The sequence below is a fragment of the Emiliania huxleyi genome (genome assembly GCF_000372725.1).
Source record: "Emiliania huxleyi CCMP1516 chromosome Unknown EMIHUscaffold_142, whole genome shotgun sequence".
NCBI classification, from domain to species: domain Eukaryota; phylum Haptophyta; order Isochrysidales; family Noelaerhabdaceae; genus Emiliania; species Emiliania huxleyi.
Window position 1 is genome coordinate 21,068 of NW_005201176.1, and position 23,790 is coordinate 44,857.

Genomic DNA, 23,790 nt, shown 5'->3' on the forward strand with positions numbered 1-23,790 from the left:
CTCGGCCGGGCCGGGCCTCTCTGCGCCACGCTTTGGCCTCTCATTCCTGCTGATCTCGGCAGGCGGCGGCGGCCCCGGCTGCGGCCCGGCATCTTCGTCGTCTGGCACGTCTGTCAGCCACGAGCACTGACGAAACAAGGCTAGCATCTCTAGCCCGGCAGAACCCGGCCAGCTCTTAGGCTGTCGCTGTCGCTCCCGACCTCTCCCGCCTCTCCGACCACGTCCTCGGCGCCGTTTGCGGAGCCCTGTAGAAGCGCAGGCTGCGAGGACGTACGTTTGGTGGATCGACGTTGGTGGATCGAGCACTCGTCCTGTTGATGGATCAGACGCGGACGCCTCGTTTGTCGGGGGTGGGGTGGGGGGGGGGGTGAGGGCGTTCTAACTGCCACTCACAGTGTGTGTGTGTGTGTGTGTGTGTGTGTGTGTGTGTGTGTGTGTGTGTGTGTGTGTGTGTGTGTGTGTGTGTGTGTGTGTGTGTGTGTGTGTGATAAAACTTCTGATGCCATGCATGACCTAGTAGTGTCCCCAGCTATGGGCGTGTCCACGTTGGAGCCAGGTGTGGTGTGGGCGCGAGAATAGCTCCGCCGTTCATGGAGGCAACCGATGCGAGTCGACTGGTGTGTGTCGTCGTGGGATCGTATCAAGAATACTCACTCACACACACTGCCACTCACAGGAGGTTCGGCTCAGGTGAGAATAATGCGGAAAAAAGAATTTTACAACACAAAAGAAAGTTATTTAGGGACATGCCGGTTTCGGACATCGGCGAACGATCGGAAGGGTGCCGCCTGCACACAAATGGAGTCCAGCAATGTGGGACCTCAGTCCCAGAAGCTTGGAGCTTCAGGCCGCGACCACGTGGCTAGGTGGACACTAAAGTGCCATTTTGGCGCCAAATCTTGGCGGGAAATGACACGTGTCTTGGCGGGAGTGTGGTGAGGCTGCGCTGCTCGACAGCGCTGCTGTTGAGCGCCAGCTGCTGCTTCCTTCAGCCAGACGGCCGGGCCTGCGCAGCACAACCGCTGGCCTTCCTCCTGCCCCACAGGAGCGCGCCAAGGCGCGCGTCTGGGCAAGCAGTGCGTCTCATCGCGATGCGAGAGTCGACGCTGTGACGCCGCCGCTCGCCGGCTAGAATGACAGTGGCAGCATTCGAGTACGCGTCGAGCTGTGCGTACCAGCACTTGTATGCGAGCTCATTGTGTCCCTGAGCTGCTGTGGGGTGCGTGGGCTCAGCTGCAGAGCACGTACTGGGCGGCGGTAGGGGGGTGTCCCTAAATAACTTTCGCGGGAGGAGGTATGCGAGCAGAGGCGCGTGTGCTAAATCTAGGCCGCACGTCGTGGCACTATGACGGAGGTAGACGTGCGGCCGCAGCGCGCCCGCCGCAGGCTCGGCGGTGCGCGCGTGTTGGCGAGAAAGTTGCGGGTAGAGCCATGCCCGACTTTTCGAAGACGAGCCCCACGCCACGGATGCCAGCCGTGCCTTCGCGGGAGTCGTCTCTCGAGCCGCGTCCCGTCTCGGCACTGTCCCTGAGTGCGTCCCGCCTTGGCGGCACACACTCTCGACGAGGACAGTCCTGCCTACGGGAACGTGTCGCGCGCCGGCGACGGTTGCGGCGTGGTCGTTGTCTGTACGAAGCGAAGATGGCACGACCACCGCCCTGCATCGCAGACCGGGCAAGGAGGGGCCTGCTCCCGTTCCGCGAGGAACAGGAGGTCTCCCCCCCTCCCCCGGCCTGAGCAGCTACGGGTGGAAGGCAGCCCCTTGAGTCGAGGGCGGCGCGACCATTGCCCTGACTCAAAGACCAGCTAGCTGGTCCGTCAGTGCGGATGGTCTCGCGCGGAAAAAAGAATTCGCGCACACGCCGCCCGCCTCCATGCTCTCCATCGTGCCGCAGCCAGCGCCGCACGTGGACGCGGTGTTGCGAGGCGACGAAGCGGCGGTGCGTTCGTGGCTCGAGAGAGGCGGGCGAGCAAACACCGCGCGCGAGGATGGCGAAGTTATCGGCATTACCCTGCTGATGGACGCTGCCGTTGGAGGCCACGAGCGGGTGGCTGCCTTGCTGCTGCAACATGGCGCTCGAGTCAACCTGCAGAGCAGCACCGGCCGCACCGCGCTGATGGCCGCCGCAGGCCAAGGCCACGAGCGGGTCGTCGTGCTGCTGCTTCAGCGCGGCGCGGCGATAAACACGCAGAACGGCAATGGCGACAACGCGCTGATGCTCGCCGCCGGCAACGGCCACGAGCGGGTGGTTGAGCTGCTGCTGCGAGGCGGCGCGGAGATCAACGTGCAGAGTAGCACCGGCGTCACTGCGCTGATGGGCGCCATCATCACCGGCCACGAGCGGGTGGTCGACTACCTGCTTCAGCACGGCGCGGATGCCAACCTGCAGGATAGCGACAGCTGGACCACACTGATGCACGCCGCCAGCCAAGGCCGCGAGCAGGTGGTCGAGCTGCTGCTGCGGCGCGGCGCTGAGGTCAATCTGCAGGACAGCGACGGCTGCACCGCACTGATGGCCGCCGCCCAGGGAGGCCACGAGCGAGTGGTCGAGCTGCTGCTGCAGCGCGGCGCGGAGATCAACCTGCAGAGCAGCAAAGGCCGCACCGCGCTGATGAACGCCGCCATCCCAGGCCACGAGCGTGTGGTCGAGTTGCTCATGCGGCACGGCGCTGAGATCAACTTGCAGGACGACGACGGCTTCACCGCGCTGATCGTCGCCGCCCAGGGAGGCCACGAGCGGGTGGTCGAGCTGCTGCTTCGACATCAAGGCGCGGAGATCAACCTGCAGAACAGCAAAGGCCGCACCGCGCTGATGAACGCCGCCATCCCAGGCCACGAGCGTGTGGTCGAGTTGCTCATGCGGCACGGCGCTGAGATCAACCTGCAGGACAGCAACGGCAGCTCCGCGCTGTTGGGCGCCGCCGACAGAGGCCACGAGCGGGTGGTCGACCTGCTGCTACAGCACGGCGCTGAGATCAACCTGCAGAGCAGCAGCGGCTACACCGCGCTGATGGCCGCCGCCACCATCGGCCAAGAGCGGGTGGTCGAGTTGCTGCTGCGGCGCGGCGCGGAGATCAACTTGCAGGACGACGACGGCTACACCTCGCTGATGGGCGCCGCCTACAGCGGCCACCCCGCCGTCGTGCTCCGCCTGCTTCGGGCTGGCGCAGATGCAAAGGCTCGCTCTGCAGACGGCAGGTCCGCGCTGCAGATCGCCAAGGAGGAGGCGGCCAGGGTGCAAGCTACTGCCGACGCCACTACTTCAACTAAGGACCACGACGGGTGCGTGCGCGCTCTCACAGAGCACGCAGCGGCGCTGAGGGAGGCGGAGGCGGCAGAGAAGGCGGCAGAGAAGGCGCTCGAGGCCAAGGGGCGGCGCGAGCAGCGCGAGCGGGAGGAGGCGGCGGTGGCGCGAGAGCGCGAGCAGGCGGCACGCAGGCGCGAAGCAGAGCGGGCGGCGGACGAGGCGCGGCGGGCGGCGGATGCAGCGGCACTGGAGGAGCAAAGGCGAGCGATTGCGGCGGAGGCGGAGGCGAAGCTGGCCGCTGAGCGCGCGGCAGCAGAAGAGACGCTGCGGGCGAGGGAGGCGGAGAGGCGAGCAGCAGAGGAGACGCAGCGAGAGGAGCAGCGGGCGGCCGCGGCGGAGCGCAAAGCCGCTCAGGCAGAGGCGGCGCGGCGCGAGAAGGAGGCTGCGGACAGGAGGGCGGAGGAAGAGAAGGCGAGGCGGCGCGCAAAGGCGGCGGAGGCAACAGCGGCCAAGAAGGAGGCCAAGGCGAAGAACAGCAAGGCGAAGAAGGCGCCGTCCGCCTTGAAACTCGAGGAGGAGCGGAGGGCGAAGGCTGCGGCAGAGGTTCGCGCACAGGAGGAGAGGGCGGCGCAGCTGGCTGCTGAGCAGGAGGAGGCGAGGCGGGCGGAGCGGGAGGCGGCAGAGCTTGCGGGTGCGGCGGAGCGGGCGGCGCTGCGCGAGGATGCGGAGCTGGCAGAGGCGCTGCGCCGGTCAGAGGTGGATGCGGAGGAGGCGCTGGCGCGTCGGGTGTCGCGGTGCGAGGAGGCAGTGAGCAGCGAGTCGACCGGCGGCAGCGGGGACTTGCCGCGGCGTGTCGAGCGGTTGGAGGCGAGCCTCGGCGCGGCGACCGAGGGCAGCCTCGAGGAGCGGGTCGGCGCCATCGAGCGCATGATCGAGCCAGAGGCGGGAGAGGCGGCGGAGCAGCATCTGCCAATCACCGAGCCGTTTGCTGCCGTCTCACTAGCGGACGCCGGCCTCGACACGGGGCGGCCGGCTGCCCCAGAGTCCACGATGGGGGGAGAGACGTCGTGCATCATATGCTTCGAGCGGCCGAAGTCTCACCTCGCGGTGCCGTGCAGCCACTTGTGCATTTGCGGTCCATGCGCCGAGCTGATGCGAGAGTGTCCTTATTGCCGCGAGCCAGTGATGATGTGGCTCGCCCCGCGCCCTGTGTGATTAGCTTCGATGGAACCCATCCGACGTGGTGAAAACGGAGGGGGTGGGGGGTATGGTCCTATCTTGGTCTGTCACAGCAGGCCTTTGCAGGCGGGGGGAATTTCTAACCCTTACCACACTCGCCTCGGCGTTACTCGAAGCTGCGAGCTCAGCTGTGGCCACAAGAGCGGCCACAACTCGGTAAGGCCGCCCGTTGACGAAGCCAAGCGGTGGGCAAGCGGCAAAGGCCGCAAAGTGGGCTTCTCAAAAGCACGTGCCACCTTCCGTGGCGGCGGCACGGGAATCGCGGCGACGGCGGCGAAGCACGATTCGCTCATCAAGAAGGCCCGCTGGCGCGGCACTTGGAGCACTTGGAGTGCAGTCAGTAACCGCACATCCAGGGCCGGGGAGCTTAGAAGCGCACCCAGCGGGCCGGATGAAGGCGGGAAGCGCTGCGTCCTTGCTCGCCTAAAGGACCATCAGCTCACGCGAGCGAGGAGGCGTTGGTGCGAAGGCACACACTTGATTGAGGCACACACTGGAGCGAGGCGTGCGAAGGCGGCGAAGGCACACGCAATCATGATTGTTACTGAACTCGACCATCTCGAGAAAACACGCCGATTTCGCGAGCAGGAGCTGCAGCGCAAGCAGCTCCAGTTCTTCCTCGACCTGCTCAACTCATACAATACCCAGGCGACTCTCGTCACCGGCTTCGCCTTTACGGCCTTCTCGGCTGACGCGCTGCACGACCTCCCGTATGCGACCTCCCCCATCAAGTCGACCTTCTTCGCCTCCTTCTCCGCAATCGCGATGGGCACCGCCGTCTCCGTCGTCTGCATCTCCTCGTATCTGATGCAGCGGGTCGAGCGGCTCGCGCTGACCAACTCTGTCGGCTGCGCGCTGGCCGCCGTCAGGCAGCGCATGCCCACCATATACACCTTATACATCATCAGCCTGATCGGCCTCTTTGGCGCCGCCTCCTCGCTGCTCTTCGCCATGTGTGACGACGACGACGACGTATGCAGAGACGTGGGCATCACCGTCGTCGGACTCTTCATCACATGCACCGTCCTCGCCCTCTTTGTGCTCAACCGCATCCGGACGCAGTTCGATCGGTACGGGCGCGGGAACCACTCGTGCTTCAACCTCGCAGTCGACCCCTCCTTCGAGGACACGCAGAGGCCGCGGCGGGCGGCGCCGAACCTCAAGACGGCGGGCCGTGCGGTCGAGGTGGCGCGAGAGAGGGGGCCGTCGCCGGCGAGCATCATGGCCGTGCAGTCGGTGGCCGCAGCTCGCAAAGGCCTGTCCCCCGTGAAGAGATCAGAGACGCAGCCGCTGCCAATCAGGTACGTCTTGCGGCGGGGGACGAGCGTGAGCTCGTGAGTCGATCGTGAGGGGTTAGACAGCAAGCGAGAGAGAGAAAGAGAGCAGGTGTATTCTGTGCCCGTTGGACGTTGCGGCTTCTCTCAGCTTGCGCGGTGCACTTCTTTTATTTGTAGTTTTCATGCGTAGTTTTCATGCGTACCTACCCACTAGTACGCACTAGCACGCTACCCTATCGTACCGTAAATTTGCGACACTGTCACTGAAATCACCGTCTGGCATGTGCTCGCGACCCGGAGCGCACGCATAGCCCTCTGCCTCTCGAAAACAGACAGCCCAAGGGAGGGATGGGAGGACGGCACGCCGCCGCCACACAGGGTCAACAACTCTAACACTCACACTCACAGGGTCAGGGATTTTACGCGGCCCCCGGCGATGCATCGAGATCTGCGCCTTCTCAGCGGTCGTGGAGGGGAGGATGTGGGCGGTACGTGCGGACCGCGTGGTGCTCTGCGACGGTTTGACGAGTGCGACTCCCAGCGTCGACTTTGCGACCCCACGGAGCCTCTGCTGCTCCTGGGGGGGGGGGGGGGGACTACAGACCACACCCGGCCGAACTTCAGAGTGGCGGTGCTCCTCAAATACCGCTCAAACGCCCACGATGGTGTTCAGGGAACATATGCTGATGATCCTGGCCCGATTGGTTTGCTCAGAAAGCTTCTGGGCGGTCGTTAAGGTTCGCTCCCCGCACACCGGCCCGGAGCCTGGGTACCCTAGATGCCAAGCCGCACGTGCAGGCATGGAACAACGGCTCGAGGGACGCCGTTTCCTCCGTGCTGCGCTCGTTTGGCACCGTGCGCAGCCTCGTTGTCGGGGCCTACGCGGAGGCGTCGGACGACCTGCACCAGCTGTTCGACTGTGTGGTGGAGTCGGCATCCAAGCAGCACTGGAGGCGGATCGGCGCGCCTAGCGCGAAGGAGGCGCGGTCCTGTACTTCGCTACGACGCTGCGGCGGGCGTGGGGCGTGCACTTTGCGCGCGAGTTCGCGCGGCACCGCCTCCGACGCGTGGTGTTCGTGGGGGCCCCGCGGCGACAGCCGGGCAGGCCTCTCGCGACGGCCGATGGCGCCTGGCCAGCGCTGTCGGCGGGCGAGTTTGCGGCGCACGCGCTGCGCGTAGGCGGCGCGTGGGCGGGTGGCCCGCCCGGCCGTTGGTGAGCACCGGACGCGAGGGTCGGTCGGCTCCTAACTAGCTGTATGTAGTCGCGAACTGCCGGCGTGCGTTTGATAGAGCTCACACTAGAGGCCGTCTCTCATCGCATTCGCCTTCGTGGGACCCAGCGCTGACTTCTGACTGTCGTTGCTGTTTCTCCCTTCTGACTGTCTGTGCATGTACGTCTTGGGTCCGGGGTTGTGTTTTTCTGTGAATAAGGTCGGGCCGAGCGAGGAGCCGAGCCAGCTTCTCGAGCCGAGCGAGCTGGATGGAGCCCGCCGGAGAGCCGCCGTGTGACACGTTCGAGTGCGCCGAGTACGTTGCTTGTGTCTAGTGTCTTTCCCTGTGTCCTGGTGTAACTCAGCCGTTCTATCATCGTTTCTGTTCGCGATGTGATATTCTGTTCGCAAACGGCTATCTCGGCCGTCGGCGGGGAGGCGGGGGGGACGACGCGCTGCGTTTCGTGTCGTCGCCGAAGAGATTATCATACGGTCGCGCACGCTTCCATCGCTGCCGCGCGAGTGAGCTTCCATCGCGCCGCGCGACCTCTGCGGAGGCCGTCAGCGGAACGAATGTGTGGAGGAGGCAGCGCCGTCTTGCTCGGCGATTGCTATGTAACATGTGGCGTGCTCGGGGAGGGCGGCTTCGGGAGGGTGCTCATAGTCAAGCAGAGGGCAACGGGGCGGGTGCTGGCCCTCAAGATCATGCGCAAGCGGGCGCTGGCGTCAGGCGGACCGCTCGCGGTTGAGCAGGCACTTCGGGAGCGGGAGGTCCTCATCAAGCTGGCGAGGCAGCCGCACCCGTTCATCGTGCGCCTCCACCACGCCTTCCAGGATGTGGCAAACCTCTACCTCGCGATGGACTACATCGGAGGGGGCGACATCTTCGACCTGCTGCAGCGCTACGGTCGGGTGCCGCTCTCGTATGCCGTCTTTGCGGGTGCGAGCTTATGTCTCGCGCTGGAGCACGTGCACAGCATGGGGGTTTTATACAGAGATCTCAAGCCCGAGAACGTCCTTGTCGCTATGAGCGGCCACCTCGTTCTCGCTGACTTTGGGCTGGCGAAGTGCCTTGTGTCACATGGCGATCGCACTACAACGCTGTGCGGCACCCCAGCCTACATGGCGCCAGAGATGCTGCGCGGCGAGGCATATGGCTGCGAGGTCGACTGGTGGGCCTTTGGCTGCGTGATGTACAACCTGATCGCCGGCCGCGACGCCTTTAGAGAGGACGCCATGGACAAGCTCATCTCGCGCGTCCGGCGCGGAGACTACGAGGGACACCGCCTCGACGGCGTCGAACACGCCGGCGAGCTCATTGGCGCTCTGCTGCAGACAAACATGGAGCAACGCATTGGCGCGAAAGGCCTGCGCGACCATCCGTTCTTTGCGCGCATCGACTTTGATCGCCTCGTCAGCAGGTCCCTGCGACCTCCGTGCATCCCATCTGCCGAGCTCACGGAGCTCGATACGGAGCGAGGAAAGAGCGTTCACGTCTCGCGTTCACCCGGCCGGGGCGAGCTTCCTGGGCTGGAGGCGCGCCTCGATGCCGCGTTTAGCGCGTGGAGCGTCACGGATGCGGCCGGCTCGTCGGGAGCGACGTCGCCACGGGACAGCGGCACCCACGGAGGGGGGGGGTCCTCCTCTCTGGCCGCGCCCGCCGACGAGGCATCGGAGGAGATGTGGGGCTGGGGCGCGCCCCCCGAAGACGGAACGGTGTCTCCCGAGAGGCTCTCCCCGCCCGCTCGGCGGTGGCCAGGAGGCATGGCTGTCGACCCGACACCGGCGCTCCCTCCGCCTCTCGCCGAGACGGCCGCCCCTCTCCAGCCGACGACCGACGCCTCCCGTGCAGCGCTGCGAGCGGTGTCGATACGTGCGCGGGAGGCGAGGGAGCGCTCGCTCCTGACACGAAGGTCTCGCCAACCCTCCTCCATCAAGCGCGACGGTGACCTGCCCAGCACCTGGTCCGCCGACTCTGTCGCGACCCCCGTCGACATGCAGCGAGAGCTCGCGCCCGCGCTGCGCAGATGGCGCGAGCGATTCGTGATCCTGTACAACATGGCACCGACCCGCGACCATGCGCGAGCGCAGATTGACGAGATCATTGGCGAGTTGATCCCAGACACTGCAGGTGGCATTGTCCAAGGCGGGTTGAATCACCTTACCCTGCAGAATTCGGTGTAGAGGCGGAGGCAGCGGTGGGCGAGATAATTTCTTTTTTTGCCATGGAGCGGCGGAGTGTGTTACACTGACTGAAATGCCGACTGCTCCGGGCAACGCCTCGGCCGCGCCGTCTTCGGTGCACGGCATCTCTTACGACTACTACGGCCGGCGCGTGGCGACCTGCTCCTCCGACGGGATGATCTGCGTCTACGACGAGGCGGGCCACAAGACGGGCGAGTGGCGAGCGCACAACGGCAGCTGCTTCCGCGTGGTGTGGGCCCACCCGGAGTTTGGGCCGGTGCTCGCGAGCTGCTCCTTCGACCGCAAGGTGTGCGTGTGGGAGGAGGCCTCCGACGCCGAGGACCCGGCGCCGCACCCGCGTCCGGCGGGCGGCTGGCGGCTCGCAGCCGAGCTGCAGCAGGCGCGCGACTCGCTGCACGACGTCGCGTTCGCGCCGCACGTGCACGGGCTCTGGCTGGCGAGCTGCGGCGACGACCGCCTCGTCCGCGTGTACGAGGCGCCCGACGTGATGCGCCTGAGCGAGTGGCTCGCCTCGGCCGAGTTTGAGGCGAGTGGAGAGACAAAGGCGCGCGCGGCAGAGGCGCCGGGGCAGCGCGGCGCGGCGCCGCAGTGCCTGGCGTGGAACCCGTCGCACGTCGAGCCGATGGCGCTCGCGCTCGGCTTGGCGGACGGCTCCGTCCACGTGTGGGGTGTGAGCGAGCGCGCCGGCTCGTGGGTGCGAGATTACGCCGAGATTACCCGAGATTACCCGAGATTACCCGAGCCGTGCGCCGGGCTAGAGAGCACAGCGAGCACGGGCGGGAGGGCCCTCTGTGAGCCTCGCCGCTAGACGCCTCGCCAGGCCAAGGCCGCGCCGTGCGTGACACGAGGGCGGCGCGCCTCCGCCCCCCGCGTAGGCGCGCCTCCTCGTGCTCGAGCCTCGCTCCCCCGGCCGGCCCGGCCTCGCGCCCTACCCGCTCGCTCACTCGGACTGCGTGCGCGGCCTCTCCTGGGCGCCTGACGTCGGCCGGTCGCACCACCTCCTCGCCACCGCCTCGCGGGACCGCTCCGTCAAGCTGTGGAAGCTGCGAGTCGCCGCGGCCGAGCCGGAGGCGGCGAGGGACGGCGGCGCGGCCGGAGGCGCCTCCGATCCGCGCTGGAGCGGCGAGTGCTCTGCCGAGCTCGCGCACGAGGGGCAGGTTTGGCGGGTGGAGTGGAACGCGTGCGGCTCGATGCTCGCCGTCGCGGTCGACGAGGGGAGGGTGCACGTGTACAGCCGCGACGAGGCGGGGGACTGGCAGCGCGAGCCAGGCGCCGGCTGAGCATGCGTTCAGAGTAAAGTACCACCGAGGGGCCGGCCGGCGCGGTGGAGTCTCGGTGGAGGCAGTGGCTGCACTGGCACTGGGGTGCTCGGTAGCGGAGTCGTGTGTGCTTCGGCGGCTCCTTTTACGTACGATCTCGCTCTGCGGCGGTGCAAATGACCTCAACCTCATTCTCTACACGTGTCATTCATAGAGCTGCGGGCAGCTGCTCTGACAGACTGAAACCACACCGTGCTCTCTGACAGAGGCCCCGGCCACAATAAATGTTCGGACTCGTCGGGAGCGGCACAGACGTCTTGGACATTGGAGTTCTCGAAATTGCAAAATATCGCGCGCCGTGCCCCAAGCCCATGCCCGCCGAGGGGCGAGTGCTAAGTTTCGGCTCTGTTGAGGCACGCGTCAAGGCTGCGCCGGCGTCCCTGCCGTATCAGCCGCCGAGCTGCCCGGTCTGGACTCGAGCTGTTCCTGCTCGGCCGCCGCAGCCGCCTTGGCCGCCGCCGCAGCCGCCACCGCCTCGCGCTCTGCCTCCCACCGCACGGCCTCGGCCTCCCTCGCCCGCACGCGCGCAGTAGCATGGTGCTCGCGCGCCGCGCGCTCCTCGTCGCTCTCATTGGCGAGCCTGTTGAGCCTGCGCGACTTCTGCAGCAGCATTGGCTTGAGCGTCTCCGCCTCCCCACGCGCAACCAGGTAGGACGCGTAGGAGGGCTTGCACGTCACAACCGCGCCGGCCTCGCCCTTGCCGTCTACGGAGCGACGCAGCCGGACGGCCACATCCTTGCTGCCGGCCGAGACGAAGTTGTGTCGTGGGCTGCCCGCCATCGCCTCCTCGGCAAGCTGCCGCCGCTTCTTGGCAAAGCCAGCGCGCCCCTTGAGCTTCATTAGCGCGGGCGGCGCTCTGGAGGCGGCGACGGCGTAAGGCGCGGGCGGGACGACGAAGGACAGCAGCAGCGCGGCAGCGACGAGGTGCATCAAGCAAGCTCCCTCGCACAGCACGGGACTGGGCACGGGACTGGCGCGCACTGGCACTAACACAGGTACACCACGGGAGCCGCCTAAAAGCAAGGCGCAGCTCCGTGGTCATGCATAGGCTCTCGCTAGAGCTCTCACACATTCACACCTGCTCTCCGACTGTCTGCTATAGCCGCAGCCACTCCCAGCTGCTCGGTGTGAACAGAGTTCGTACACCGAGCAGAGCTCCGCAACTCGCGAGATCCCTCGAGAGTTCACGCGGAGTCGGCTGGGGCTATACCAGACAGGCTCTCCGATGTGAAGAATGACCGCGTAAAAAAAAGCTCTCCTCACTCAGGGGGTTCACAGCTACCGAGTTCCTAGAGTCTAGCTGCCACATTCAAACCAGGACGGCGACAGTGATGGTGCTATCACGGGCATGATCAGTGGAAAGACGAAAGTGGAGCGGGGGGGGTGTTGGCCTGTACTAGGCTGTACCCATGTTTCCGGAAACCAAAAAGGAAACGAGAGGGTCCCCAGCACTTTTCGTTTCCGGAAATTTCTAGGGAAACCAGAGGGTGTTTGGTGCTCCATTCTGGCAACTCTCGAGTTTCCCTGTGTCTGAGAGCTGGTCTGGGCCAAAATCTGAGGCGAAACCGAGGAAACCGGCAAAATACCGGGTATTTTCCAGGTATACCCAGGGTTTTCCAGGTACCCGCAAAATACCCGGTATTTTGCCGAGCGAGTCGGCTGATTTTGGGCCCAAACCAGCCTCAGACTCGGCTCAGTCCTCAGAGCCCGTGAAATTGACGATTTTCGCGGAGTTTCCTCGGGAAACTAGAGAGGAAACGAGAGGGTGCTGTAGAGAAACACGGAAAGGAAACGAGACGGGGTGAGCGAGGAAACATGGGTACAGCCTAAGGGGGGTGAGCGTCAGCCAGCCACAGGTACGGGATAGTAGAGCAGGCGCTTTGTGGGTGGCGGTGGGCGGCGGCGCTGGGGGGGAATCGTTAGCTGAGCTCCTCCCTCAAGGTCAAGCTCGATCACGCATGACGCACGTTGAGTGACAACGTCGGGCGAGCTTCTGGATCAGGTTAGGTTGCCGGAGCACCCATGGCTGCACCTCCAACTCCTCCTCTGAGTCAGACACGACAATGTCAACTGCGCACTCCTCCTCCCATTCGTTGACTGCGCCCTCCTCCTCCAAATTCGCCGGCTGCGCCCTCCTCTGCGCCGCGGTCAATAAACGAGTTTGCGCGGAGCTTGAACAGAAGCGCGTGCCGCCCCCGGCAGACCTCCGAAGGGCGTAGGCGATGGCAACCTCGGGGGGTAGGGGGGGGTATCGCGGATGCATTCGCCGAAAGGTTGTGAGCAATCGAGCTGTAGCCGAGCTGTAGCCGAAGAGAGAGAGAGGCGTTGGAGAGATGTGTAGCTGAGACGGGAGACGGCGACCTCGAGGCTGCTGGTGGGAGATAATAGGCAAGGGAGATATGGGGAGATATGACCTCGAGGCTGCTGGTGGTACTCATCAGCGCGAACTCTGTCCCCAGCTAAGTCAGACGGCATCTCGCTATTGCTGACGAGGTGCAATCTCAGGGAGCGTCGATGCAGTCCGGCTCGGAGTATCCATTGAAGAAAAAAGTACGGCCGTAGAATCCGTCTGCTGAGGGGCCAACCTTGAAGGTGAACTCGAAGCCCTCGCTCGCAACGAAGCTGAAACAGGCGAACTTTGGCACCGTCCAACGGAATGGCTACATCAGAGGGGGCGGGGGGGGGGGGGTCAGGGTGCGATTCGAATGCTCGGAGGTGTTCGCAGAGAGTGGCAAGAAGCAAGACGGCGAACCTGGCCCCGCAGCCTCTCCGGGTCTTCGATATCTGGGTACACGCCAGTTGCTGGCTCGGATGAGCCGCCTGCGCAGGTAGTCACGTCCTGGACGCCGATCGGGGGGCGGTTCTGCTTGTCGGATGCGGGGGATAGCCCGTTGTCTGGGCACCGGTCGTACATCGTGCAGTCAGCCATCAAGATATCGTGTATATTCTTGGGGTTATCTTGCCCCGTGCCCATCATCAAGGCCTTGACCTCGACGCAGGTTTGGTTGCCGGTGCCGGTGTTTGTGAACTGTAGGTACTCGTCGGTGCCAATGTTAGGACACAGCCCCCGTTCAATCCCGCGCAGCGACTTGCCGTGAGTGAACCAGTCGGTGACATTGCAGGCGCGCAGCTCCTCTTGCAGCGTGTCATTCACGCCATTGTCAAAGTCAAAGATGCAGACGTGGCCCTCTGCAGGTCTATGGTCCCCACCCACTCCGTCGAGGGGCTGGGGGTCGTTCGTGCCCGGCCTAAGTTGGAGAGCGGGCCTGGCGGTGAAGGCACATGTCTGGCAGCGGTTTGCAACTCTCAATGCTGCATCTAAGGTCGCCTAGCCTGTACGCGCGTAGCGCAAACATCGTTTGGGTATTTGCAGCCATGCTGACGCTCGCCAACTCGGAGCTCTGTGGCGGGTAGGGGGTGGGGGGGGGAGGGGGGGTGGTGGGAGGTCGTATGGTGGGATGAAGCAATGGGAATGTGTCTATGCGCCTCAGGGTTGACGCGACCGTTGTCCTGCGATGTCCACGGCTTGTAACTAGACGTATTTGTCAGAGCGACGTCGAAGGGAACGCCGTTAGATCCTTCGACTGTGCCGTCAAAGAAGAGGCCGGCACCCTCGAAACGGATCTCGGGCAGCGGTGGTCCCCCATATGGACCCTGGGATAAGCCATCGCCGACACACATGCAGCCGCAACCGCAAGGGGCTTCCTGCAGTGCGTCGGGACAGTGCCGACCCACATTCGAGTGCGGCCCGACAGTGCACGTGACGTCATCGCCAGGGTAGAAGCCGAGATTGTTATAGCTCACGTTGGAGCTGCCAAAGGTGATGAGCATACCAAAGGGTATCTTACCCTCCTCGCAGTAAGAAGAGGTTGGGACCGGCGGCGGAGACAGCGGTGGCGAGGAGGGGGGCGGCGGCGATGGCGCAACCGTCTCGCAAAAGCGAAAAGTAATGGCACCGTCGTTTAGACATCGCCCATCATCCGTCATCTCGCAACGATCGCAGCCTTGCGCAGATGAGCAGGGGGCGTAACCGGGTGCGCCCACCACATCGACAGGTCCGAGCTCAAGATAGTAGCTGTGGCAGACACTGGCATCGGCGGGTGGGGCGGTCTGCTGGTAGCACCACTGCTCATTATCTGCGCCTGCGAAACCAAGCAGCCGGGTCATGTTTGCCATATCGGAGGATGGCATACAAGGAGGTGGGCTCGGTGGCGGTGATGAGGGCGGTGGCGGCAGAGGCGGCAGCAGAGGCGGGGAGGCGGGCGGCAAGCAGCCGGACACCGCTGTGCCGCTGCACTTGCTGCTGCCGTCCTTTGGCCCCCAGCACAGCCGGACCACGCCAGCCGCCTCGTCCTTCCAGGAGAAGTAGGACGAGCAGCTGCTGGCGTCCGCCTTGCTGCAGCCGGTGTCCATCAAGGTCCGCCCAACCATGTCGCCGCAGCTGGGCGGCGAGGAGGGCGGCGGCATAAGAGGCTGCGGCGACGGCGGCGGTGAGGACGGCGGTGGGGCCGATGGCGGCGGGCTGGCCGGAGGCGGCGACACGGGCGGTGGCGGCAGAGGCGGCAACAGCGGCGGGGAGGCGGGCGGCAAGCAGCCATAAGCGAGCGACCTCGTGCACTGGCTGCTGCCGTCCTCCGGGCCTCGGCACAGCCGGACCACGCCAGCCGCCTCGTCCTTCCAGGAGAAGTAGGACGAGCAGCTGCTGGCGTCCGCCTTGCTGCAGGAGGTGTCAATCAAGGTCCGCCCAACCGTGTCGCCGCAGCTGGGCGGCGAGGAGGGCGGCGGCATAAGAGGCTGCGGCGACGGCGGCGGTGAGGACGGCGGTGGGGCCGATGGCGGCGGGCTGGCCGGAGGCGGCGACACGGGCGGTGGCGGCAGAGGCGGCAACAGCGGCGGGGAGGCGGGCGGCAAGCAGCCATAAGCGAGCGACCTGGTGCACTGGCTGCTGCCGTCCTTTGGCCCCCAGCACAGCCGGACCACGCCAGCCGCCTCGTCCTTCCAGGAGAAGTAGGACGAGCAGCTGCTGGCGTCCGCCTTGCTGCAGCCGGTGTCAATCAAGGTCCGCCCAACCGTGTCGCCGCAGCTGGGCGGCGAGGAGGGCGGCGGCGTGAGAGGCTGCGGTGACGGCGGCGGTGAGGACGGCGGTGGGGCCGTTGGCGGCGGGCCGGCTGGAGGCGGCGACACTGGCGGTGGCGGCAGAGGCGGCAGCAGAGGCGGGGAGGCGGGCGGCAAGCAGCCATAAGCGAGCGACCTGGTGCACTGGCTGCTGCCGTCCTCTGGGCCTCGGCACAGCCGGACCACGCCAGCCGCCTCGTCCTTCCAGGAGAAGTAGGACGAGCAGCTGCTGGCGTCCGCCTTGCTGCAGCCGGTGTCAATCAAGGTCCGCCCAACCGTGTCGCCGCAGCTGGGCGGCGAGGAGGGCGGCGGCGTGAGAGGCTGCGGCGACGGCGGCGGTGAGGACGGCGGTGGGGCCGTTGGCGGCGGGCCGGCTGGAGGCGGCGACACTGGCGGTGGCGGCAGAGGCGGCAGCAGAGGCGGGGAGGCGGGCGGCAAGCAGCCATAAGCGAGCGACCTGGTGCACTGGCTGCTGCCGTCATTTGGCCCCCAGCACAGCCGGACCACGCCAGCCGCCTCGTCCTTCCAGGAGAAGTAGGACGAGCAGCTGCTGGCGTCCGCCTTGCTGCAGCCGGTGTCAATCAAGGTCCGCCCAACCGTGTCGCCGCAGCTGGGCGGCGAGGAGGGCGGCGGCGTGAGAGGCTGCGGCGACGGCGGCGGCGAGGACGGCGGTGGGGCCGTTGGCGGCGGGCCGGCTGGAGGCGGCGACACTGGCGGTGGCGGCAGAGGCGGCAGCAGAGGCGGGGAGGCGGGCGGCAAGCAGCCATAAGCGAGCGACCTGGTGCACTGGCTGCTGCCGTCCTCCGGGCCTCGGCACAGCCGGACCACGCCAGCCGCCTCGTCCTTCCAGGAGAAGTAGGACGAGCAGCTGCTGGCGTCCGCCTTGCTGCAGCCGGTGTCAATCAAGGTCCGCCCAACCGTGTCGCCGCAGCTGGGCGGCGAGGAGGGCGGCGGCATGAGAGGCTGCGGCGACGGCGGCGGTGAGGACGGCGGTGGGGCCGATGGCGGCGGGCCGGCTGGAGGCGGCGACACGGGCGGTGGCGGCAGCGGCGGCAACAAAGGCGGCAACAAAGGCGGTGAGGGCGGCGGCGGCGAGGGCGGCGGCGGTGAGGGCGGCGGCGGCGAGGGCGGCGGCGGCGAAGGCGGCGGCGGTGAGGGCGGTGGGTACGGCGGATATGGGGGCGATGGCGGCGCTGACGGCGGACTCGGCGACGCAGGCGGCGAGGGAGGCGAGGGTGGCGGTGGGGACGGCGGAGGAGGTGAGGGCGGCGGCGAGGGCGGCGGTGGCGAAGGCGGCGGCGGAGATGGTGGAGGCGGCGAGGGCGGCGGCGGCGAGGGCGGTGGTGAGGGCGGCGGCGGCGAGGGAGGAGGCGGCGAGGGAGGCGGGCTCGGCGGCGGCGGTAAGGGAGGCGGTGGCGACGGAGGTGGCGGTGAGGGCGGGGGCGGCGACGGCGGCGGCGAGGGCGGCGGTGGTGAGGGCCGTGGCGGGGGCGATGGGGGTGATGGCGGGGGTGATGGGGGCGGCGGCGACTCCATCTCGTCGTCGTCGTCGTCGTCGTCGTCGCGGTTGTCTGTGTTTGGGTCACTGGACGGGTTGACGCAGTTGACGTGGCAGCAGCCTTTTGGCCAACTTAGTGGATGCAGTGTTGTCTGAGCCATGCACGTCTCAGGCTCTCCAGTCTCTTCGTTTGCATAGAACTCTGCCTTGCATTCCTTGCACTCCGTGTGTAGATCCGGGTTGTCGGCAAATTCCCCGCACTGAATCTCCAAAAGATTCACGCAAGGTGTTTTTTTATTGTGGTTGTTGCCGCCGTTGGGGTCGTCGTCGTCGTCATCGATATCTGGAACAGGATAACTCCATGGAATACGCGGCGGTCTTGGTGTGCTAGGTGGTGGGGGTACCCGCCACCATGGCGGTGGAGACGGACGACTGGCTCCTGGGCTTGTCGGTGGGGCTGACGGTGAAGCGGGGCTGTGAGGAGGCCGAGGCGGCTGAGGAGCAAGCAAGTCATCATTGCAGCACCAGACACAACCATCACACCCAATCTCGCGTAGCGTGGCACAATTCATGACCATACATGCCGTTGGACAAGGTAGAGAGCTTTGCCAGTCGAGGTCACACACGTATGTAAGTTCGGCGCGAAAGGTGTGCGACATGTTTGCGCAAGCCGAAGGGTCCATAAGCTGGTGCATGCATGTCTCGTTATGGGCTTGAACCAAGGCATTGCGTAGTGACTCATCATGGCAGAGCTGTCTGCTCTCGTTCGCCTCTGTTAGGAGCTGGGCCACAACCGCGTCGACGCTGGCAGCGATGACCATGCTCATGTTGCACGTGCCATTCGTCGGTGCAGACGGGGTTGGAGTGGCCGGTGACGGTGCGCTTGGAGGCGGTGATGGCGGCGGCGGCGGCGAGGAGGGCGGCAAGCAGCCATAAGCGAGCGACCTGGTGCACTGGCTGCTGCCGTCCTTTGGCCCCCAGCACAGCCGGACCACGCCAGCCGTCTCGTCCTTCCAGGAGAAGTAGGACGAGCAGCTGCTGGCGTCCGCCTTGCTGCAGCCGGTGTCAATCAAGGTCCGCCCAACCGTGTCGCCGCAGCTGGGCGGCGAGGAGGGCGGCGGCATGAGAGGCTGCGGCGACGGCGGCGGTGAGGACGGCGGTGGGGCCGATGGCGGCGGGCCGGCCGGAGGCGGCGACACGGGCGGTGGCGGCAGAGGCGGCAACAGCGGCGGGGAGGCGGGCGGCAAGCAGCCATAAGCGAGCGACCTGGTGCACTGGCTGCTGCCGTCCTTGGGCCCCCAGCACAGCCGGACCACGCCAGCCGCCTCGTCCTTCCAGGAGAAGTAGGACGAGCAGCTGCTGGCGTCCGCCTTGCTGCAGCCGGTGTCAATCAAGGTCCGCCCAACCGTGTCGCTGCAGCTGGGCGGCGAGGATGGCGGCGGCGAGGGCGGAGAAGGCAGCGAGGGTGGCGGCGGCGGGTTGGGGAGGGGCACCACCGCGAGCGAGTTGGAGGTCATGCCCGCAACAAAGGCAAGGTTGCGCACCGTATCGAACGCGACGCCACGTGCAAAATCCATGTACGTCGTGTCGCTGACGCCACATCGCACGGAAGGGTTGGCTGGGTCTGCAACGGACACCACCGCGAGCGAATTGGAGGACAGTCCGGTCACGTAGACAAGCTCGCGCACCTCGTCGTACGCAACGCTGTGTGCAGAGTCCATAAACTGCATGTCGACGACGCCGCCAACGACGGCTGGGTTGGTCGGGTCGGAGACGTTCACCACCGCGAGCGAATCGGAGAGATAGCAGCTCACGTAGACAAGCTTGCGCGCCTGATCGTACGCTACGCCGTATGCTCCGTCCAAGGCCTGCGCGTCGCTAACGCCGCCAACGACGGCTGGGTTCGTCGGGTCGGAGACGGACACCACCGCGAGCGAGTTGGAGCCATAGCCGCCCACATAGACAAGCTCGCGCACCTCATCGTACGCCACAAGCCTCCCCTGTTGCATATATGTCGTGTTGCTGACGCCGCCAACGACGGCTGGGTTGGTCGGGTCGGAGACGTTCACCACCGCGAGCGAGTTGGAGTAACTGACACATACGTAGACAAGCTTGCGCGCCTCGTCGTACGCTACGCCAACTGGTCCGTCCAAGGACTGCGCGTCGCTAACGCCGCCAACGACGGCTGGATTCGTCGGGTCGGAGACGGACACCACCGCGAGCGAGTCGGAGAGAGAGAGAGAGAGAGAGGAGAGAGGAGAGGGTGAGGGAGTGTGCACACGTGAGGAGTGGGGAGGGTGTCTGTGGTGGGCTGTAGTCATACTACGTGGTTACAGCCACGCGCCCCTCAGGAGCTAAGGTAGAGTGGAGCGTCCCAGACGCCTCGGTGCCTCCCACCGGGTGAGACCATCCGGGTCTATCTGCCGCGCCCTCCGGGCTGAGTGGTCCCCGCGATGGCCCACGGTCCTCCGTCGCCTGGTTGAACCCCCTGCCTCCCGGTCGACCCCCAGTCCTTGTACTCGACCATTAAATAAACTCAAAGGTCCACCACAGCCACCAGCCTCCACCTCCACCGTCGAGCCGCGATCGCTGCCGCCCGCGACGCCGCCCGCCGCGTCAGATGCCCGCGACGCGCGCGTCGACTCGAGTCGGAGAGCCGCGCCGCACCAGCAGCAGGCCAGCATCTGCACCAGCAGCAGCACCACCACCACCAGCAGCAGCAGCAGAGAGAGGCGCCAATTTTGAGATATCCCGAGACAGCCCGGAGATGGCCCCGCGTTGTAGCCCCGGTGCCGGCGCCTCACATCTCAGCCTCGTACGAGGGGCCGGTTCCGCCGCGCAGTCGAGCAGCAGGAGCTCGGGCAGAACTTTGTCGACAGACAGGTTGAGCAAATTTTCGCCGAAGAAGCGGCACCGGCTGCACGCCGGGATGAACCCGGACCGATCCCATTGTTCACAACCGCCGCGGCGAGCCGCCGCGGGCCCACAGAAGGGCTGGGAGCAGCGGCACTAGACCGCGCCGCCAGCGGGGCGAGAGCACCAGCCGACAACCTGCCGACATGGCAGTTGCGATGGCGCTTTCACACACACACATCCTCACTCTAGTCGCGCGCAAAATTCTTTTCTCAACGGCGCCTGTCCCATGCCGCCGATCCACATCAAATCTCCTTTGTCGATGCCGCCGCTGCTCCACATCCTGCAGAACGTCAGTCATCCCGGCGCGCTCGAGCCTCTCCGCCGCTTCTACGACGGCCCGGCAAGCTCGTTCCGCGTCTTTATCGACGACGCTTGCGGCGCGCCCGGCCCCGACTGGCGGCGCACGTGGGCGAGCCCGCGGCAGTGGGGCCTGACCGGCGAGAAGAACTGGGCGACTAAGTACGCAGCAGCGGGCTTCCTCCCGCGCATGGTCGAGCAGAGCCCCTTTGTCACGCCCGACTGGCGTGCCGCCAGTGCCTCGCTCGTCGTGCTCTTTGCGCGCAGCTACGCCGGCGGGCCTGCCCTGATGCAGCAGCAGTGCCTGCAGCGGCTGCGGCAGAGGAGCGCCGCGTGGCGCGCGACCAACGGCTCGCGCCACTTCTTCATCTTCACCGACTCGCGCGGCCCGCGCTGCCTCGACGGCTGCCCAAAAAGCACGCCAAACAGCCTGGTTGAGTCTCCGGCTCGCCCTCTCGCCCCATATAGGCCCGTGCTGCCTCGACGGCAAGTACAAGGACGTCGGCTTCCTCAACCACCACGTCATCGGACCACACGGCGAGCCGCGCCACTGTGTTTAGCCGAGATGTAGCCACGAATGCAGCCGAGATGTGCGGAGACGTAAGCCGAGCTGTAGTTTAGCAGAGAGCACTCTCTCATCGGACCAGGGCTATATATTAGCTGCCTCGGCTATAGCTCGGCTATAGCTCGAGCTATAGCTCGGCTACGTCTCCCGGCTGCAGGAGAGCCGCCGCTGCCATCGCCAGATGACGTCGCTGCGGGAGAGAGGGGCGCCGGCAGATGGTTCTTCCGGCGCGGTCGAGGGCCAAAGCTCAGATGCTTCGACGACGCCAAGGACGTCAACATTCCGACGCCGAACATTCACTTTCCGCGCTCGCCATTCGCCCCGCCTCTCCGGGCGCTGCCGACCGGCGCCGCCGCGACGGCCGCCGGCCGCACGCTGCTCATGTTTTACGCGGGCTGGAACTATGACGTGCGCATGAAGCTGGTGCGGATGTACGGGCGCGACAGCGAAGTTCACGTGCGAAAGGAGGTGCCGCCCTCCGAGTACGTCGACCGCATGCTCTCGGCCAAGTTCTGCCCGGTGTGCGGCGGTTTCTCGCAGTGGACTCCCCGGCTGGCAGAGGCGATCTACTACGAGTGCGTCCCCGTCATCCTCTCGCCGCACATGCTGCCCCCGTGGTCGGAAATCCTCGACTGGTCCACCTTTGCCGTGCGCCTCGACCCCACCGCCGCCACACTGAAGGGCCTCAAGGCCCATCTCGCGAGCCTCGACCACGCGTCCCTCTTCCGCAACGTCCGCGCCGCCAAGCACGCGCTCACCTACCAACTCGACGGCTACACGGGCGCCGACCTGCTGCCGCTGCTGCCGTGCGAGACGCACAAGCGAGCGGCGGTGACATCATGGTGTGCCATCATCAGGCGCCGACCTGCTGCCGCTGCTGCTGTACGAGATGCACAAGCGAGCGGCGGTGTCCATACCGCCGCCGAGGGCGGTGCGCGAGCTCTCCAACAGCGTCGAGGCGGCGCGAGACTACGACGCCGGCGTTCCCAACGTGCCCTCGCAGAAGGCCCATGCGGTGAACGCCACGTCTTCGCTCCAGTTCGGGCGGGAGGCGCGGCGCTGCTCGACGTCCGCAGAAGAGATGAAGAGCGGAGTGCGCGCGCGACAGAGGACACGCGTGCCAGCAGGCGTGGCGCTGCTCGACGTCGGACGGCTACATGTGCTCCTGCAGCAAGGAGAGGGCCAGGACGGCCGGCGTACGGCCAGGTGGTGCTGGCACCCCACCGCCTATTGCGCCCCTGGGCTGTCTCCTGTCCTCCCCGTTGGCGCGGGGTGCCAAAGGCACCGGCACACAGCGGCTCGTGTCTAGCCCCCTGCCCCCCTGCCCCCACCACGTCCATGTCCATGGTGTGTGTGGAGAAGTGCACCCCAGCCCAGACCCGACCTCGCACTTGCCCGACCTCGCCGCGCAGGCACCGGCGGCGGAGCCGCACCGGAGTCCGCTTTCGCGGCGGGCTCGAGCCCGGTTCCGACCCCGCACCCCGCCGGCCCGCTCGCGGAGGAGGCGTGGAGCGAGACGGGCCACGGGCACGAGCTTCACCATTCGACGTGAATGAGGGGTCGTGCATGTTCTGAGCTCGCAGGTGCGGTGGGGCGGCGCGGGGCGGGTGGCACGCGAGCCCCGTCCTCATACAGTTAGGGAGGACATGCACAAGGACAAGGACCACTGACGGCTGATAGCGAGTTGAAGCTAGGACCCTCACTCACACCAAGATCGTGCATGCACAACATGTACATGTACATGTCCCTCACTCCCATCTCGTCTCAGAGTCTGACCGTCTTATTTGTTCATGTGATTGCGAGTTTCGCAGGTGGAGCGGCACGAGCGGCACGAGCGCGCCAGTTTGCGCGCCGCAGCGTACAGGCATGCCGGCGCGGCCGAACCGCTCGGCGAGTGGTACTAACACGACTCGAGAGCGCCGCTGTACGAGAGCGCCTCTGGTGCACACCACCGCCGGTGTGCGGAAACAGGTACTCTCGCGCCACGGGCCGCCGCCCCCTCCCGGCTCCAAAGCCTAGAAGCGGAATACGTGTTCATGTCATCCCAACCAGCACTCGAGAGAACACGTGCTCAACTGTGCTCGCACCCCTCGGTGCTCTGACTGCGCACACTGCACAAGACCGTCTTCCCGCCCTCACTCGGCGTATTCGCAACGTAGGCGCCAAAGACGTCTCGCTCGAGCCGTCCCGCGCGTGTCGTCGAAAAGATGACTGTCGATCCAATCATCGAGGGGGGGGGCGCGAGCGCCGGCGCCGGCGGCGGCGGCGGCGGAGGCGGCGGCGGCGGCGGCGGCGGCGGCGGAGGCGGCGGAGGCGGCGGAAGCGGAGGCGGTGGAGGCGGCGGCGACAGCCCTTCGGGCGGCTGCCCCCAGGAGGCAGTCCAGACTTAATTAACAATAGGCAACCATTCATTGCTCGGAGTTAACAAGTAGTCGTGGGCAGCCTTAGTTCCAACGATCCGACCCCTGTTTCACATAGACGCACAACCCCGGGCCCTGTTTCACGCCCAAGCGACTCTAGCGACAGTAGTTAAGCTCGTGCGGCTGCCCCGAGGAGGCACACCACACCACACCTCGGAGCACTTGGAGAGTGCGGTCATTCGCCCCTCAGTCCCGGATCACCGGGCCTCTTTGAATGCCGTGCCAGCTCCTGTCTTCTAGACGTGGAGCCGCGAGGGGCTAGCCCTGGCCCTTGCCCCACCACCTCGTGTGTGTGGAGACGTCTACACCTGACCTGACCTGACCTGACCTTAGGCAAACCTCGAGGAGCCGCAGCAGCTCGACGCGATGCTGGCGGCACGCGCGTCGGCGCGCAAGGACGTGGTGAGCCGCAGTACAGTAGTAAGCAACACCGATCACCGACGCCAGGCCACTGAGCGGCGCGAAAGAGGTGTGAGCCCA

General features: G+C 66.2%; 6 protein-coding genes across 6 annotated transcripts; 5 read left to right on the plus strand and 1 right to left on the minus strand.

Annotated features, from left to right (window-relative positions):
- Positions 1-4,909: 4,909 nt before the first annotated feature.
- Positions 4,910-5,968, plus strand: EMIHUDRAFT_441020 (hypothetical protein). Its single transcript, XM_005787414.1, has one exon. It carries the CDS (start codon positions 5,022-5,024, stop codon positions 5,823-5,825), a length of 804 nt encoding a protein of 267 aa, XP_005787471.1. The 5' UTR covers positions 4,910-5,021; the 3' UTR covers positions 5,826-5,968.
- A 1,580-nt stretch (positions 5,969-7,548) lies between these two features.
- Positions 7,549-8,421, plus strand: EMIHUDRAFT_71197 (hypothetical protein; the record flags this gene model as incomplete). The annotated part of the gene is made up of 1 exon (XM_005787415.1): positions 7,549-8,421. A coding segment is annotated over one exon (873 nt), but the record flags the coding sequence as incomplete, so codon positions are not given.
- Positions 8,422-9,232: 811 nt separating this feature from the next.
- On the plus strand, positions 9,233-10,460 carry EMIHUDRAFT_71210 (hypothetical protein; the record flags this gene model as incomplete). Its single annotated transcript, XM_005787416.1, has 2 exons — positions 9,233-9,835; positions 10,056-10,460. 2 exons carry the CDS (start codon positions 9,233-9,235, stop codon positions 10,458-10,460), a joined length of 1,008 nt encoding a protein of 335 aa, XP_005787473.1.
- Positions 10,461-14,631: 4,171 nt separating this feature from the next.
- Positions 14,632-19,522, minus strand: EMIHUDRAFT_227790 (hypothetical protein; the record flags this gene model as incomplete). The annotated part of the gene is made up of 11 exons (XM_005787417.1): positions 14,632-14,641; positions 14,797-14,940; positions 15,109-15,216; positions 15,430-15,537; positions 15,751-15,858; positions 16,072-16,179; positions 16,393-16,545; positions 18,058-18,210; positions 18,379-18,482; positions 18,606-19,297; positions 19,510-19,522. The coding sequence occupies 11 exons, from the start codon at positions 19,520-19,522 to the stop codon at positions 14,632-14,634; spliced, it is 1,701 nt and encodes a 566-aa protein (XP_005787474.1).
- A 765-nt stretch (positions 19,523-20,287) lies between these two features.
- On the plus strand, positions 20,288-20,885 carry EMIHUDRAFT_227791 (hypothetical protein; the record flags this gene model as incomplete). The annotated part of the gene is made up of 2 exons (XM_005787418.1): positions 20,288-20,758; positions 20,823-20,885. The coding sequence occupies 2 exons, from the start codon at positions 20,288-20,290 to the stop codon at positions 20,883-20,885; spliced, it is 534 nt and encodes a 177-aa protein (XP_005787475.1).
- Positions 20,886-21,271: 386 nt separating this feature from the next.
- EMIHUDRAFT_227792 (hypothetical protein) lies at positions 21,272-22,442 on the plus strand (the record flags this gene model as incomplete). Its single annotated transcript, XM_005787419.1, has 4 exons — positions 21,272-21,732; positions 21,818-21,916; positions 21,999-22,096; positions 22,303-22,442. 4 exons carry the CDS (start codon positions 21,272-21,274, stop codon positions 22,440-22,442), a joined length of 798 nt encoding a protein of 265 aa, XP_005787476.1.
- Positions 22,443-23,790: the final 1,348 nt, after the last annotated feature.

Coding starts and splice junctions, on each gene's coding strand:
- EMIHUDRAFT_441020 (XM_005787414.1), top strand. CDS start 5,022: ATGATTGTTACTGAACTCGACCATCTCGAGAAAACACGCCGATTTCGC.